The sequence below is a fragment of the Camelina sativa genome, chromosome 1 (genome assembly GCF_030686135.1).
Source record: "Camelina sativa cultivar CO46 ecotype springtype chromosome 1, ASM3068613v1".
In the NCBI taxonomy this organism is placed as follows: Eukaryota; Viridiplantae; Streptophyta; class Magnoliopsida; order Brassicales; family Brassicaceae; genus Camelina; species Camelina sativa.
Window position 1 is genome coordinate 6,470,184 of NC_141880.1, and position 12,423 is coordinate 6,482,606.

A 12,423-nucleotide genomic window follows, 5' to 3' on the forward strand; every position below is an offset into this window, starting at 1 on the left:
CAGCCACATCCAGAAACTTTTGCTTTGAATCTTCTTCTGACTCAAATGAAGAAAGACAAAGACAGTGTTCCTTAAAAGACTTGTTTGAAATTTTCGTATCTTCTCTCATTCAGTCTGGAAGCAAAAAAAAAAAATACAGTAAGAAGAAGCACAGAGAAGCAGCCATATTTTTTAGACATCAGATGGTTTCTCTGCGGTTTTCCCTTCTTTGTCAATTTGAAAGCCTTCAATCTTACGAGTGACCTCGTCTACATTCTGCTTCGACTTTGATTCAATGATCTCTTCAGGGTTCACAGGACCAGTCTGCCAGATTCTGATTGTACCATCTTCAGATCCTGAAGCATAAGATTCACCTGTTGGTGCAAACCTAACGCAGTGTACCGGACCATGATGTCCCTTGTTGCATCCTAAAAGTTGAGAGGGAAATAAAGACCCATCAAAACCAAAAAAACTTTTAAGGCAACTATAAGTAGTTATAGTATAAGGCACAGTCAATCAGCTTAAACTGAGTTTATGCAAGTGTTTTTTAGTTTTTCAGTCACTCACCAATCTCCTCTCCGGTGTGGAAATCAAATAGTCTAACCCACATGTCTTCACCACCAGCAACGAATTTGTTGCCAGATTTTGGCTCAAGCGATGCAGATTCGATATTGCAGGGCATGTCGTAACTCTTCACTAGTCCAAAACTGGATGTTACCAAAGACAGAAGATATAGAGCCTTTGAGCAGAATGCAAAAGATTATTTTTTCAAGAGAAGACATAAAAAAAAATCAAAAATCTCCTGAAACGAGAAAGCTTACTGATTTGCATCCCAAAACTTAACAGTTGACCCATCGGCAGTTGTTATATACCGTCCATCTTGACTCACTTCAGCACTGGTGGCAGGAGACTTGGTTTCTAATGTCTGCACAATTTTACCACTTCTCACGTCCCACAGCCTGTTCAAGAGACGAAACAGAGAGTTTTTCTCTAGGTAAACAACAGTGAATGTTGTTGTTTTTTTATGAGATATATAAACTTCATACATACCTGACACCACCAATATCAGTGCAAGAACTTAATATAGTTTGATCACCATGAAGCCATGTTACTGTTCTAATAGAACCAGGAGATTTATCAATCTCTGTAGGAGGTGCATCCAAGCGATTCAAGTCGAAAACACGAAGAATTTTCTCAAATCCTCCTGTGAGTAGAAATTGCGTATCCTGAAGAAAAAAAGAAAGAACCATGTCAGACACTGAGACACATACCACCTTATCTGATTCTTACAGAATACATTTCCTTAAGCAGAACAAAAGATCAATGAAGGGATACATAAAGAAAGACCATTACAACACAGTCCAAAGCTCTTATGTTCAGAAAAGTCTTAATCAAGCAAAGAAGTAGACTCTATATACCTGGGAGAAGGCACATGCTCGAACAATATGCTTGTGCTCAAAAGAATGCAGGACATCCCCGGTCAAAGCATCCCAAAGTTTCCTAAAAATAAAGCCAAATTGTAGATGTCAAATGTATAGACCAAACTAAGCAAATCATGAATAGCATAGCAAAAGAATCAAACCAACTCAAGCGTAAACAAAAACAACAACAACAACAACAAGAGTTGCTAATGTTGATGACTTACGCAGAGAAATCAGCGGAAGCGGAAGCAGCACGCAAAGCATTGTTATCGAGACAAGAACTCCAGACAGCACCTTTGTGGCCTTCAAATGTACCAATCCAATCTCCAGTTTCCCCATTTCTCAACATTGGATGAGAATCTATTTTAACGAAATATAGATCAAAAAGTAGGAAGCGAATCAACAACAGCAGTGAGCAGAAGAACCATTTTTCCAAAGTATAGATCTTACAAACTATCACAATCTTGAATCTTACGAAATCAAAGTTACAATAACAAAATACCTTTGCTGGCGCTGATGAGGAAGAAACCATCAGGAGTGATTGGACTGTAGAACAACTCAACAACAGGTCTCGAATGACCATGGCACACTAAAGGAGTCGCCACTTTCTTCTTCTCCATCTCCCCTTTACTAATCTTCACAACCACACACACACACACACGAAGAAGAAGGAACCCTAACTTGATCGATTCAAGAAAAAAAAAAAAGACTTAAATCGCAGCTTCTGATCGAATCGATTCAACGGAACAATTGGCTCTAAAATTCCACAGCTGATACAATACGAGCCTTGATTCAATCCCACAAAAAATCTAATTCGGAGAAAATCGAAAAATTCGATCGATCTATACTTCTTTTTTCTTGATAGGGAAGCTCCAGTTGAATAATTGCTGCCACCCGAAAAATTACAAAAAAAAAAAAAAAAAAAAAAAAAAAAAAAAAAAAAGGCAAATGGAAGGGAAGCAAGTGTTAAGAATGTGGAAGAAGAAAGCTTTTTTTTTGTTATGTAACCCCGACTGTAGGAGGAGGAGGGCTTGCTGCTGCTGGCCTGTCTGAGAGATTTCTATTTCAGGAAGCTATTTCTCTTTTTGTCTTCTTCCACTTCCATTCCCATATTTTCTTCATTCTTTACAAATTAGCTCATTAAGTTTTCGAATTACATCTCTGTCCCAAAATTCATATACAATTTATGTTGTATTTTTTTTGCCTCCTTAATAGAAAAAGGCTACAATAAATTATATTTTACTTCTGAAATTTCGGTGGAACAAATGTTTACAAAGATTACAGTAGTACTACAACAATTTGGTTTGTAATATAATAAGCCAATTTTCATCAAAATCTTATTATTAGTTGAGTTTTTGACGTTGGTTTCTGATCTTGGTTGACTCTTCATGTCCATCTTCCTCAAGCTTTCTCCTTAAATTCTTCAGATCTTCATCATCCACCTTACCTTCCTTTTTCTTGTTCAATGCATATGTTTCACCCATCTTCCTCTTGCACTCCTTGCTTGCTGTATCGTGCAAAACCACTGCCAACCAACAAACAAAGCCAGAACTATTCAACTTAAATACCTTTGCTGATAGGGACAACAGCTAGCTTCATGATCTTGATCATTATTTCCCGAATTTTTAGCTGCAATCATGTTCGTATCTTTCTAGCAAGTCTATTATGTAAATGGAGACATAATTACTAACTTGGCTTCGGGTAGTCCTTCCCGACTATGCATTTTGCTTTAGTTTGAACACTCAATGGCGCTGTCCATGGCTCGTAGATATACTGCTTTGGCATATCTGAATCAGAATAACTTATTTAGCTAATGAATGAATAAACAGTAAACAAAATTTACCAGGATGGTGATTGGTGAACCTAACTTCAGCTACCTTTCAGTACCGGGAGAAAATGCCTAATAAACTTCCCATCAGGGTCGTACTTCTTTCCGAAAGATATAGGAGAGTAGATGCGGTTGTACTGAAACCATCACAAAACACATTGGGAGCCAAGTGTAAGCAAGCCTAAAGATGAAACTTTTTATATGGAGAATAGATGGTAATGCTTTAGTTCGATTTTACCAATGGTACAGAAATAAAAAGGCTAGGACGCCAAAGAAAACTATCAAATATACGGGGAGAAAAGGAAAGAGACAGTGCCTGGTAAAAGAAGGACGAACAAGATAACCACATCCAATTCCCATTATTGATTGCCCAGTCTGAATCGATCAGAAGCCTTTCAAAAACATCACGCCCTTGTTCCCAATGTATGAACTAACACCAGAAACTATGCATGTGAGTGAAATTTTTTACTGAGGGAGATAGAAACAACAATAGTAGAGGAAGCATTACCAGATCCCCACGAGTTAGAAAACAGGCTACACAATGACGCGCTAGATGGTGCATCCAACCCCATTTCAGAAGCTATAAATTCAAGAGAAAGAATGATTCAGGAATGATGCTTAAAAAGGAAAGCTAGAGTTCACTTTGACTAATATCTAACCTGAACCATGATGGCATCAATCCAAGGGTATCCTGTCTTACCGTCCCTCCAAGCAGCCAACATAGCATGATCCTCGTTCCATGGAATCTACTTAATGTATGGAACAAAAAGATTGGTCTTAAGATTCATGAACATCTAAAAGATGAAGGAACATGATCAGTTGTTACCTGTTTGCAGATCCGGTTTCCCCTCATTTTGTCAAAGTTAGGGGTTCCAAAAGCAGTGGTATAAAAAAATTCTCGCCACAACAACTAGAGACATAGAAAAAGACATCAACTTTCTGCAGTCGTGCAGTATAAAAACAAAGTTTTAAAGTCATTGACTGACCTGCCCAAGGAGAGAAACTGGTGGCGACGTATGCTTTTTAACATCCTTGTAAATATTTTTGAGGCATTGATAAAAGTACCTCGAAGAAAGGCATCCAAACTTCTCAAAGGTCAGGAAACTAGGAGGAAATATCAGCAAATGGAGAGAGATGCTTAAGTAGCTATAAAATTATCTCAACTCACTTTCAAATAAGGTGACAAAACCGTAGTTGCAGGTTTCAAGAATGCAGATGGGTCACCCTTTGGTTTCTCAAAGTTTGCCACCCATGCCTACACCATAAAGAATTAGCCGTATCTTTGACTTTGTAAATAAAGAAGATATAAATCTACAAAGTCTACATAGCATTCCGATTTCTATGATCTTAGAAGGAAAAGATAATATCCTTTCGTCTAAGTACTAGATAAGTAGTTTGCACCAAGAAAAAAATCTTAAAAGGGAAAAATTTCCAAAGTCTTGACCATACCTTATCACTGATTGACTTGGTCAATCGTTGCAAGGCTTCTGATTCACCACCTCTAAAAGGAGTCCACTCAGCCTACAGATATACAAGGGTATAAGTATCTTAGATGGAAAAGTTTTTTAACTAATTACAGAAACACATCATCTCCTAACTATTTCATCTTCTCTGTAGCCAAGTTCTTCAAGCGTTGGTACTTCTGAAATGCCAAGATTTCCAACCTCTCCAATTGGAGGAAGTGAAGAATAAGACATCACAAGTTCAGATGTAGCACATGATGGCTCTCCAGCAATCTTCAGAAATGACTGATAACTCAAAGGTGGCTTCCCACCGTTCTTACTTGCAAGAAAAACCACACACAACTTCAGAACTTTCACAGTTTCACATAGGGAAATCTTTATAAAAAAAACAACTCAGTTAACACTAGCACTTACTTTCTCTATAATGTCTGCCGGATTGAACAGAGTATGGCTCACTGGAGAGAAAACCTCAACTCCAGTTGAAGAAGCATAATCCTATTGAAATCAAAACCACTTGAGTTAACAAAAACCTCAATGAGACACAGCATTTGATTGGTCGTAAGCAAGATCAAAACTTTAAGGCTTAATGAATCGAATTTTTACCTTAACTCTAACATCTAACGCTTGATAATACGGATCTGTATCATATTCAAAGCAAAGCATATTCACCTTCCACTGCCAATAAAGCCCATTCACATATATGTAAACACATTTCAGATTTCTCTATTTGCCTAAAGTAAAACCAATTTCACAAATTTTGAATTTTCTGCATTACCTCTTGCAAGCAACGAACCAGTACTTCACCAGGTTCACCTTTAAGAACCAGCAACCGGGAACCGAGTTTCTTCAGGCTAGAATCGAGATCCTTGAGACTCTCCAGTAAGAACCGGATCCGGTTAACCCCGGAACGAGACGAACCGGGAGAGAACGCAGACGGGTCTAACTCCATGTAATGCGGGTCGATAACAAAAACCGGGTAAAGAAATTGAGAACCTTTTGAGGCGTATTCAAGAGCCGGGTTGTCATGAACCCGAAGCCCTTTCCGGAACCAAACCAACGAACCGAATCCAGAAGCAGAAGCCATGGTTGCAATGGGATTGAAACAATAACTCGAAGATGAAGGGACAGAGAATCTTCGCTTAAAACTTGTCTGATACTTTCCCCAGAAGTTTCTCGTGAAATTCGCGACTCCTGAAAGCGCGAGAGAAGGTTTCATATGAAGAAGATGGTAACGTCGTGAGTTAATATGCGCTTCTTCAACTGTGTCTCCGGCTAATATGCGCGGTTAGTCAGCGTAAGATAAAGAGAATGTATAGGTTATTTATCAGCGGTTATATCATATGCCACGTCATTTAATTTACTGCAAGATCATTTGAGCGAGGTGTTTGATTTTCCACCGGTCATCATTTCTATAGTTAGTGAAATTAAACTTCATAGGGTTGAGTTTTTCAATCGTAACATAGTATTATGACGTTATAATAATGTTAATCAAATATAGACTTCTTAAGATTAAACTCTGTTACTATAGTTCATACTGTTAGCAGTTTCGTTTGATCAAAATAAGCCAGCCTCAAACCAAATTTCTGAATATTTTGGGTAAATAAAAAACGTAGCACTTGTCTAAATACGTAGGTCAACTACCAATCCAACGGTTAAGCATTAATATAAGCTACAACTAATTGATAATCCAACGGTTCAGAAGAAAGCAACACAATCCCACACGAGCCAGACCGTACAAGTACAACACACAGAAACGACGACGTACAATCAAACGGTTTCTTGAGTATCATCATCGGAAAAAAAAAAGTTCTTCATCCCATACGTGGAAAAAAAAGAGAGAGAGAGAGAGACATTTTTTAATTTCGACTAATTTATTGATTATTATTAATACTAGATGATACGTGACCCGGATCCAGTTACTCCTTGACCCGAACGTCAGACGCGAGCCTAGACGCGATCGCAGAATGGTACATAACGTCGTGGAACGTGGAAGCTTCGGCTGTTTTCCTCCGCAGCTGCTTAGCCTTCTCCTCCGTGAGACACCACCTCTGAGACCTTTCGCCAGTTTTAACCAGAACTGATTCCAGACTCGCGGATGAGGGTGAGCTGTTGTTGTTGGTGTTGTTGACGACGTAATCAGGTTCGGATGAAATGCCGAAGAGAGGAGCCCACCATGAAACAGAGGAAACTGGCTTCTTACGGGATGGATCAGATTTGGTAGATCCGGGTTCGGATGATGATGCTCGGATCGAAGAGAGAGCGGAACATGAGATGATTGTAGCCATTTTAGGTTAAAATGAGTTGATCTGAGAGAGAAACAAAATGTGAAGATTGTTTATGGGACGAAGAGAAAGATTATGGATTTGTTTAATAATAGTAGTAGATTAGTTTTTGGATTAAGATAAAATAATGGATTAAGATATTATGTAGATGAAATCAGCTGCGGTTTTTATAGTGTGGAATGTTGTTGTAGTACCCACAGGTTCGTTTTATTTTACTGGTTTTTAATATCAACGTTAGGGTATTTTGGGAAAGAGTGTTGCAACGGTAAATGCGTTGTGTTACACGATAGTTATGGTGGAGATGAGAGCATTGGATTAAGTTCCCTTTTAGGGAGATGGATAAGATTGAAGGCGTGGAGCAGCGTACGTCGCCATCTGCACTTTTCGTTTGTTTATTAGGATTATATTATTGTCTTGGGTGACTTGTCCCTTTGACAATGTCAACATTGACGTGTGTTCATTGGAAACTAGAGTTCAACTAGTAGTAGAAAATGAGAGATTTCATAGTTCTATCGAATATTCTTGAATCAAGGAATAATCGTCGGTCATATTCGTATATTTCTCTCTTTCAACAGTTTTCTCTTTCGGTCTTCTTTTATTAGAGTTCTTAAACAATCAAATGACTATTCCTGATAGGTAAGTTAAATGAACGTTACATGCATATGATATGATGATGTGATAATTTGCATGAAAGAGGAGTACTTGTTGTTTGCTTTTATATTGAATCCTTATTTTTAAAGAGCTGTTTTAACTGCAAGAGGCCGGGAACGATTATTGTTACGGAACCCAAAAGGCCTCCCCAATATAAATATGTTGAACCAAAGAAAAGTAAATATGTTGAACCAAAAAGCCAATCCATATGAATGAATGAATGGTGGAAGATTTCGATATTGTGCCGCACTAACAGACCAACTTCATACTTGATGAATTAAGTCGAAGGGGTTTGTGATCGTTGAGAAGAACCCATATATGATTTTGTTGAAAAGATTAAATGAGTTTGGAGATGCTGATCATGGGAAGAAGTTATTATTTTTGCACAAGTGTTCCCAAAAAAAACTACATTCGCAGCATATCAATCAGAAACCCGAAAATCTTCGACTACTTTACTTTCTCGATAAATCGTCCAGCTAAATGGCATTCAAAGACAACAATATTACACGTGTAACTCGTATTTAATTTACGTCAAATGTGATGCATTCAAGACATACTGTAGTTAAATTATTTATGCTCTCACGGTCTCAAACTATGGTTACTTTATTACAAGACCGTGATCTTTATATTTTGAGCAAATAATACCAAGCCAAAAATCTTCGTTCATGTATCGAAGTTGCCTGTTCGTTCTCATTTTTGTTCATTGGACGTTATTACCGTACCATGATTTATTTTACGATAACCATCGTGGCTCGTGCAGTCGAGCTAACGCTATGGTAGAATTCTACTAAAAAGAAAAGAATAAACAGTTGTAGTCTTGTAGAATTTGCAAGCAGGATGGATTTAATGATTTTGGTTTGCTAACTAAATGAACATAAATAAAACACTCCTAAATAAATGAAAACGAACATGACTAATTGTGCTGTGTCCTGTGTGTTTAAATCCTTAAATTTCCACTTCGTCATAATTTCATTTTGTACATATATATGTATCATTATTATTTATTTCCATTTGTATCACTATCTCCGCTTGATATGGCACATGATATAAAAAGGACTGATTGACACGTGCGTAATGTAGTGTGTTTCGCACGTGCCGGTTAATCCCAGATTCTAAAGTAGTGTGACTAATTCCGAATTAAGAATCTCTAATTTCTCCGAAAGAAAGAAGAAGAAAGACATCACAGAAGAGACTCAAAAAAACATTTTAGGGGGTTTCACAAATCCTTCAAAGGTGTGACCTGAGAATCACAACAAAACTCTAAAATCCCTCTCGATTCATCATCATCATCATCACCATGTGGAGAAGAATCGTCTCCTCTCATCTCAAAACCCTAGCCGCCGATGTCGTCGCTGCTTCTCCTCGTCCATCGATAGCCGCCACCGCTAGACCCGTTGGCTTCTACCTTTCCGCCACTCGATCAGCCATTTCTGCTTCTTCTTCTGTTTTCTCTCCTCGACATTTCAGCTCCGAATCAGGTGATTCTTTAGTTTAAACGTTTTCAGATCTCGGCTTGGGAACTCTAAATAGAATGGTGGGATTGTAGATTCAGTTCGCCATGGATTTTTAGAGGATATACGTAATTCTGTGTTGGTCTCTTAGATTGAAGATTATGTCTACTTATTTGCTGCTATTTTGTTGTGGTTTCTCTTACTCCATTGGAGGGTGAATGATTGTTTATTACGGTTTGTATGTTGCAGTAGAGACTCCTGCGAAGAAGAAGGTGGAGGATGTAATGCCTATTGCGACTGGACATGAGAAGGAGGAGCTTGAAGCTGAAATGGAGGTGATTCCTTTTGTTTTCTTGTATCTAATGCTATTTTTAAGATCTGAGTATGATACACATCTGTTTTAACTGCAACTCCACTTGTGATCATCTCTTTCACTTCTCTGATAATTTTCTGGCATCAAAATGGAGTATATATGTGTGCTTGATAGTAATCTCCAGTTGAAGAAAATTAAATTTTGGCTTTGTCATGGTTTTCTTGGGATAGGGGAGGAGGCTGCTTGATATTGACTTCCCTGAAGGTCCTTTTGGCACTAAGGTAAGTTTCTGTTACCAGACGTAGATATGTCGTGACTCCACATTGAATTCTTTGACATTATATTTACTGCCTAGTTTACACCTTGTCATTGTTTTTAGTCATGATATAGATTTTATGTTCATCACGCAGTGAAACAAACCAAGGATACTTCACTTGAATCGACTATAATGTAATCCAGTTTAGCTATTTCAATTACCTCAAATAAAGTCCAGGATAAACATACTGAAATTTATTTCTTCATCAAAATTGAATTGAAGAGGCCGATCTAGATTTTAGGCATGATCTAGATTTTAATGTAATCCAATTTAGCCATTTCAATTACCTCAAATAAACTCCAGGATAAACATACTGAAATTTATTTCTTCATCAAAATTGAATTGAGTCAATGGATCAACTTGCACTCTTTGTTTTGGTCCATAATGTTGCTTCAGACATGACTGCTATGGCATGGAGCAATCACTGCTTTTATGTGTATTTTGAATCCTGTCTAATTGTCATACTAAATTATCTTGATTACTCATATTTCAAGTTCTTTTTGTGTGAATTTTTAATTAATACTAGTTAGTTAGTTCCCTGAGTGAAGAACCAGCTTGGATTTTAATCATATTTAAGGTTTCGTGAATTCGACGAATCTCTAAGCTGTGTTTGTTAATTTACGATGGCTGACTGCCTATGATGCTTATGTGCACGATAATGACGACAAATTTGTGGATGTCACATACAACATGTGCAATATACTAAAGAATTCTGTCTCCGAAGTACTGAAATCATATATGAGTATATGAGTGGTGAACTTAATTTTGCATAGTGTGCAACATAATCGAGGCATTTGATGTTTTTCATTTTCTCATGTCATTTTATCTCTTGAGTGAACAATATTCAGTTTCTATTGGCTACCAATGGATTCTTTTAACAATTTTGTTAAATTCCTGATACATAAATTTGGATATCAAATCAAATTGTGTTACCTTAGGAAGCTCCTGCTGTTGTGAAGTCCTACTATGACAAGCGAATTGTGGGATGTCCTGGTGGTGAAGGCGGTAAGTTCATTGTTCTTCACTCTTTAATGGCATATACTTCCAAGACTTTTACCTATAGTCGTTGAATATGTCAAGACACATTATCCACTGATGGTTTATCAAATTCACTAATGTCTAATGGTTTATTTAATCTTATATTTCTCCTGGAAACTGCAGAGGATGAGCACGATGTTGTGTGGTTCTGGCTGGAGAAAGGGAAGTCCTTTGAATGCCCAGTTTGCACTCAGTACTTTGAGGTAAGTTAAACTCGTACCAGATGCTCTAAGCAGTAAAAAAAAACAACTTAAGCCTCATCTGATAGTCATAGACCAGACGAATCTGTAAATAGATTAGAGAAAGATCTGTAAATAGATTAGAGCAAGAACTCGTGGAACTAAGATTGAACTGGTTATAATATAATGTATGTTTTGCAGCTGGAAGTGGTTGGTCCTGGTGGGCCTCCGGATGGTCACGGTGATGAAGACGATGAGCACCACCACTGATTCCGGCCTCTCCTTTGCCGCGAGTTTTTCTTTTTGTTTTTCATATATTTTAAAAAAATGTATGATTGGAATAAATATAAAAAAAATATCTGCCGTTTGGTGAAACAAAGTTGAAAAAATGTTTTTGATCCTTTTTAGAACAACAACACACGGTATCAGAGTTTCACAAAATGCCAAAACTCTTAAGACCGTTGTTTTATTTTTGTACTCTTGTATCGGAATCATTCTTGCCTTTCGCTTATTTTATGATTCACCTTTTCAAATGTTTATGGTTCCATGTCTTTTCGTATTGGACGTTTTGATCGTGTCCCTTGATTCGTTGTGAACGGTCATATAATTCAATAGATTTATATAAAAATACCAAATTTATCTTCTAAACCTGTTCATTAATTGGTTAAACACTAATTTACAGTTTACAAAAAGAAGAGAACAATAAAATTACACGGTGGAACTAGAGAACGGTCGATGTCAACATCGAGCCGCTTTTACTTCCTCTAGGCGCAGGTGTTTTTCGATTCTTTCCTAACGTCTTTCTCTCAATTATTTTCTCAAAGGTTAACCAAGCTAAGACAAAATTTTACTTGGTTTATATAGAAGTCGAAATCATGCATATTTGTTTGTGTTTCAAAATTGTGTTATTTTAGCTTATTTCTTTCAACTACGTTTTTGGTTTTCATATCATCATTTACTTTTTGTACTACTTATAAATGATCAAGCGGAGACTAAAAAAGTAAAAATACTAGTGTTGTTATTTATTTTTTATTTTCTTTGCAAAATTACCAACAGTGTGAAACTGAAAGCGAAACCTAACAAGCTATAGAAAAAAATAGATGAAATAAAATAAAATAAACAAAGAAACAAAGTATAGCGCTGTCGGAAATACCCGAGGAATATATTCCAAACAATGGTGTCTTATTAAAACTAAAGTGAAACTCTAAAGAAAAAGAACGTCTGATTTCAATATTATGTTTCTACTTAAGACAAATCACCAAAATATAAAGTTATTCTCCTATGTTCGACATAGCTTCCTTGCCCGGCGTCATTACAAATCCTGATCTCTCGTTTTTCAAACATGCATGTAAATTACATGATGTGATGTATGATGATGCATACACATACATCTGGTTTATTTTACGACGTCAATATACATATATATATTTTATGCGTTCATATAAATTCATGTTTCTAGTGGTGTTTGTGTGAAGTTAGATATACCTATTACGTAGTGTACG

General features: G+C 37.0%; 4 protein-coding genes across 6 annotated transcripts; 1 reads left to right on the plus strand and 3 right to left on the minus strand.

Moving 5' to 3' along the window:
* Positions 1-17: 17 nt before the first annotated feature.
* Positions 18-2,500, minus strand: LOC104780417 (uncharacterized). Its single transcript, XM_010504915.3, has 7 exons — positions 1,903-2,500; positions 1,625-1,760; positions 1,398-1,479; positions 1,030-1,205; positions 801-938; positions 547-686; positions 18-407 (listed from the first exon to the last, which is right to left on the minus strand). Exons 1-7 carry the CDS (start codon positions 2,018-2,020, stop codon positions 172-174), a joined length of 1,026 nt encoding a protein of 341 aa, XP_010503217.2. The 5' UTR covers positions 2,021-2,500; the 3' UTR covers positions 18-171.
* Positions 2,501-2,623: 123 nt separating this feature from the next.
* LOC104780428 ((6-4)DNA photolyase) lies at positions 2,624-6,020 on the minus strand. 2 transcript variants are annotated; one of them, XM_010504927.3, is made up of 14 exons: positions 5,467-6,020; positions 5,295-5,366; positions 5,106-5,186; positions 4,827-5,006; positions 4,678-4,749; positions 4,397-4,483; positions 4,215-4,313; positions 4,055-4,138; positions 3,888-3,974; positions 3,737-3,808; positions 3,545-3,658; positions 3,278-3,365; positions 3,092-3,187; positions 2,624-2,925 (listed from the first exon to the last, which is right to left on the minus strand). In XM_010504927.3, the coding sequence occupies exons 1-14, from the start codon at positions 5,905-5,907 to the stop codon at positions 2,744-2,746; spliced, it is 1,755 nt and encodes a 584-aa protein (XP_010503229.2). In that variant the 5' UTR covers positions 5,908-6,020; the 3' UTR covers positions 2,624-2,743. The 2 variants fall into 2 exon arrangements, with proteins under 2 accessions (XP_010503229.2, XP_087363131.1); XM_087507005.1 differs by having other exon boundaries at positions 4,827-5,010; positions 5,467-6,005.
* Positions 6,021-6,316: 296 nt separating this feature from the next.
* Positions 6,317-7,161, minus strand: LOC104780442 (uncharacterized). Its single transcript, XM_010504945.3, has one exon. It carries the CDS (start codon positions 6,974-6,976, stop codon positions 6,608-6,610), a length of 369 nt encoding a protein of 122 aa, XP_010503247.1. The 5' UTR covers positions 6,977-7,161; the 3' UTR covers positions 6,317-6,607.
* A 1,497-nt stretch (positions 7,162-8,658) lies between these two features.
* Positions 8,659-11,454, plus strand: LOC104780452 (cytochrome c oxidase subunit 5b-1, mitochondrial-like). 2 transcript variants are annotated; one of them, XM_010504954.3, is made up of 6 exons: positions 8,659-9,102; positions 9,325-9,410; positions 9,619-9,669; positions 10,643-10,709; positions 10,866-10,945; positions 11,123-11,454. In XM_010504954.3, the coding sequence occupies exons 1-6, from the start codon at positions 8,922-8,924 to the stop codon at positions 11,189-11,191; spliced, it is 534 nt and encodes a 177-aa protein (XP_010503256.1). In that variant the 5' UTR covers positions 8,659-8,921; the 3' UTR covers positions 11,192-11,454. The 2 variants fall into 2 exon arrangements, with proteins under 2 accessions (XP_010503256.1, XP_010503263.1); XM_010504961.3 differs by having other exon boundaries at positions 8,764-9,102; positions 9,328-9,410.
* Positions 11,455-12,423: the final 969 nt, after the last annotated feature.

Excerpts from the sequence above, each read along its gene's own strand:
- LOC104780417 (XM_010504915.3), bottom strand. The coding sequence starts at position 2,020 with ATGGAGAAGAAGAAAGTGGCGACTCCTTTAGTGTGCCATGGTCATTCG. Across the intron at positions 1,206-1,397 it reads GAGCATGTGCCTTCTCCCAG|GATACGCAATTTCTACTCAC; the intron begins GTATATAGAGTC and ends TTTTTTCTTCAG. Across the intron at positions 687-800 it reads AAGTTTTGGGATGCAAATCA|TTTTGGACTAGTGAAGAGTT; the intron begins GTAAGCTTTCTC and ends GGTAACATCCAG.
- LOC104780428 (XM_010504927.3), bottom strand. The coding sequence starts at position 5,907 with ATGAAACCTTCTCTCGCGCTTTCAGGAGTCGCGAATTTCACGAGAAAC. Across the intron at positions 5,367-5,466 it reads TGGTTCGTTGCTTGCAAGAG|TGGAAGGTGAATATGCTTTG; the intron begins GTAATGCAGAAA and ends CTTTATTGGCAG. Across the intron at positions 4,750-4,826 it reads GCTACAGAGAAGATGAAATA|GCTGAGTGGACTCCTTTTAG; the intron begins GTTAGGAGATGA and ends GTATATCTGTAG.
- LOC104780442 (XM_010504945.3), bottom strand. The coding sequence starts at position 6,976 with ATGGCTACAATCATCTCATGTTCCGCTCTCTCTTCGATCCGAGCATCA.
- LOC104780452 (XM_010504954.3), top strand. The coding sequence starts at position 8,922 with ATGTGGAGAAGAATCGTCTCCTCTCATCTCAAAACCCTAGCCGCCGAT. Across the intron at positions 9,103-9,324 it reads ACATTTCAGCTCCGAATCAG|TAGAGACTCCTGCGAAGAAG; the intron begins GTGATTCTTTAG and ends TGTATGTTGCAG. Across the intron at positions 9,411-9,618 it reads AGCTTGAAGCTGAAATGGAG|GGGAGGAGGCTGCTTGATAT; the intron begins GTGATTCCTTTT and ends TTCTTGGGATAG.